Source organism: Monopterus albus, unplaced genomic scaffold (assembly GCF_001952655.1).
Source record: "Monopterus albus unplaced genomic scaffold, M_albus_1.0 scaffold114.1, whole genome shotgun sequence".
NCBI lineage: Eukaryota > Metazoa > Chordata > Actinopteri > Synbranchiformes > Synbranchidae > Monopterus > Monopterus albus.
The window spans coordinates 812756-815859 of record NW_018127994.1 but is presented as its reverse complement, the minus strand read 5'-3'; the positions used below and the strand labels follow the sequence as shown (position 1 = coordinate 815859).

At 41.9% G+C, this 3104-nt stretch overlaps 1 protein-coding gene across 1 annotated transcript in view; it reads right to left on the bottom strand.

Annotated features, from left to right (window-relative positions):
* The window catches only part of rmdn3 (regulator of microtubule dynamics 3), a 56277-nt gene that overhangs the window by 4174 nt on the left and 48999 nt on the right, over positions 1-3104 (bottom strand). The window contains exon 5 of the mRNA XM_020611490.1: positions 147-302. Coding sequence (XP_020467146.1) covers positions 147-302 — 156 coding nt within the window. The remainder of the gene's footprint in view (positions 1-146; positions 303-3104) is intronic.

Sequence of the window (3104 nt, the reverse complement as noted above, 5' to 3'; positions counted from 1 at the left end):
CGACCTGCAACACCAGCTCACAGTTTAATCTCAACAAAATGGCTGTGTTCTAGGAGGGACTGCAAGCTGCTTAGCACTTTCAAATGTGTATTTGATTATCATTTTTCTCTAGTTACATTTGACATTCTGCCTTTGTTTTAGTTTACCTTACTCTGAGTCATTATTATAATAATTATATTGTGACACATGTGTCCATTACCTTGTTGTGCATAGGCCTTCCGCTGCTGTTCGTCTTCAGTGGACTCATATATATCACAGTAGGCCCGAGCCAGTCGCCACAGAAACTCCCTGCTGTCTCCATACTGCAGACAGAATAAGAAAAACACCAATCAGCGTTCAGGATAATTCATTACTAACAGTAAGTACATGTTACAGGTTAAATCATTACTTAAGGACATGTTAAATATATAATTACTTTTCCTACCCACTGTTGGTCTTGAAACTCATGCTGAAACTTAGTGTTCTTCAACCATGAGAACTTAAAGTCCAGCTAAAGTAGAAATAAATATAGGGGTTTTATATACTATAGGAACCTACTGAAACATGTCATGCTGAGTAACGCATGTGACAGGCTCTGCGTTTTTTTCCACTACGGTGCGCCCGCTTTGGAGGTGCATTCCAGGAGCTAAATTTCAGCACCCCTCAGGAGGTAGTACTAAAAGCACCAGGATTGCGAGGGGGGAGGGGGTGCATGCGCAGAGCATGCAGTTAAATGTCCATGCCTTTGCACCTCAAGCATTAGCATTACACACAGCTGTGTGTGTGAGACGGGAGGAGCCCCTCCCTCATCTAAACAGAGAGAAAATACGGTGCAAAAACGAAGGAGGATGGTCCACGTCAACCTGGAGACTATGCTTAGTGATGATTAAGGAAAGTACGGGGTATACCACTCATTAGGTTCCAATAGTGAAACCTAACTAACCTAAATCGTGTTCCAAGTTTGTCACACCACAAAAAATGTGTTAACCCAGCCAAATTTGAATGAATAAAAAGATCAAGTGTATAAAAATAGCTGTCAAATTCATGAAAACATAGAGTATTCTCTGCTCTGAAACCCTGGGGGTGTGGCAGATGAAGACACAGAAACCACACCCAATCACAGAAATGTGCCACCTGTTCTCAGCGCGGGAAATATGTATTTTCATGGTGAAGGCATAGCTAGATAGCTAAGAAAATGTAGGCTGTAGTAGGTGTAATAAATCAGGATCAAACAGGAGAACTGGTGCTATTGCATTTTATCAAAGACCACTGAGTGAGAGTAGTGGGTCATAAAATATGGTTTTGGTGTTTATGGAGCCGCGTCTCCTTTGTGGGCGAGACTGGGTGGTGTGCTCAGCTCCCCCACACACACACACACACACACACACACACACACACACACACACACACACACAGGAAGCAGACAATTGTTTACAACGCTAAAGTTTACCACCTCTGAAACAGAGGGGACTGTGGATGAAATTCAAGTTGCTCTTCAAAACTCACTTTTATTGTAAAGCTTTGTTATAATTATACTTTAATCTAAATGATGGCACCGATGACTACTGCTGAAGGTAAGGAAGGCGTTTTAATATCTAACCACCTAAACTGAAATTGTCATAAATGTATGAATTCAATGACAATTTCACCAAAAACTGAAACATTTTAAGCTTCATAAACACAGATTTTAAGACAGACGTGTTGCATTGAAATGCATACAATTGTAGAGGTGTGCCTAATAAGGTATCTATTGAAGAGAGGGATGAGGGATGGGGTCCTGCCTGGTATGGTAGACACCAGCCTCTATTGATCTTGTACTTAGTGCTTAGTGTGTAAATATATAGCGCGCTATATGTATGTGCATATGGTCTTATACCTGTATAGCACCTTTCTATGCTTTACAGCACACTCAGCGCTTTCACACTATTTGGCCATTCAACCATTCGCACTCCCAAACACTCACACATTCACATACCGGTGTTATCACCGGGAGCAGCTGGGGGTTCAGTGTCTTGCTCAAGGACACTTTGACATGTTGACTGGACAAGCCGGGAATCAAACCGCTGATCCTCCGGTTAGGAAACGACCCGCTCTACCTCCTGAGCCACAGTGTAATCTGCAGAACTGTATCACTCACTGTTTTTTTTTGTTTTGTTTTGCTTTTTTGCCTCACAGCCCATGCCAGGCTCATGTACAGAGAGACTGTGACTATAGAGGATGCTGTCATGGCTGTCTCTGTCATGGAGTGCTCCATGCAGGTAAATAGTGTATGACTTGGCCAGTATAAATACATGTTCTTTTTCTTGCTGAGGTTCTGTGTTGAGTTTGCAGTGTGTTTTGGATCATTGTCTAGTTGCATAATGAAGCTTCTCCCAAGTATTTTTAATGCATTTCTCTGTAAAGTAGCAGAAAAAAAGTTTAGGATTCTTCACCACTGTGAGTGCTGGAAAGGCTGTGACCTCTATGCAGCCAAAGTGCGCAACTGCACTGTTGAGCACAATCCCTGGGTTAGTGACAGCTGCCCATACATTGTCAATGGAAACAGGTACTGTCACTCAGTACACTTTGCTGTGTGAGACAGTGACTGAAGGAGTCCAGTGAGGTCCAGAGCTGCGGAAAGCTCTACTCTATGTAGCGACAGCTGGGCTCATTGCCAGTTAGGATTATTTTGATCCCAGACAGTGATGGTAGAGATTTTGGGAGGCGAAAAAAATTAATGTCGCTTTTCGCGTCGCGAAATTACGTCGGCGGTGTGCAATGTATCATTGACAAGTTATTGGTTCGAAAAATATTATTGACGCGCGAATAAATCACGCGTTAAATTCGCGTCTGGTGTGAAAGGGCCTTTATACTGAAAATTCCATAAACATGCTACCGCGATTAACATCATAACGTTTTATGTTCATTATAGACTAAAGAAACATCTAACCATGTTAACACAACCATATGTAGTACATGTTACGTTTAACCTTTATACTTACAGACATATGTTCTTGAGGGACTGTTAAAAGATCAGAAAGAAATCGTCTGCTTGCAGTTGAACTAACTTCTAGAACTTCCCGTTTACAAGCCAACTACGGAAACCCAAATAAGACACCATAGAAAAAACTCAATCCCTTATTATG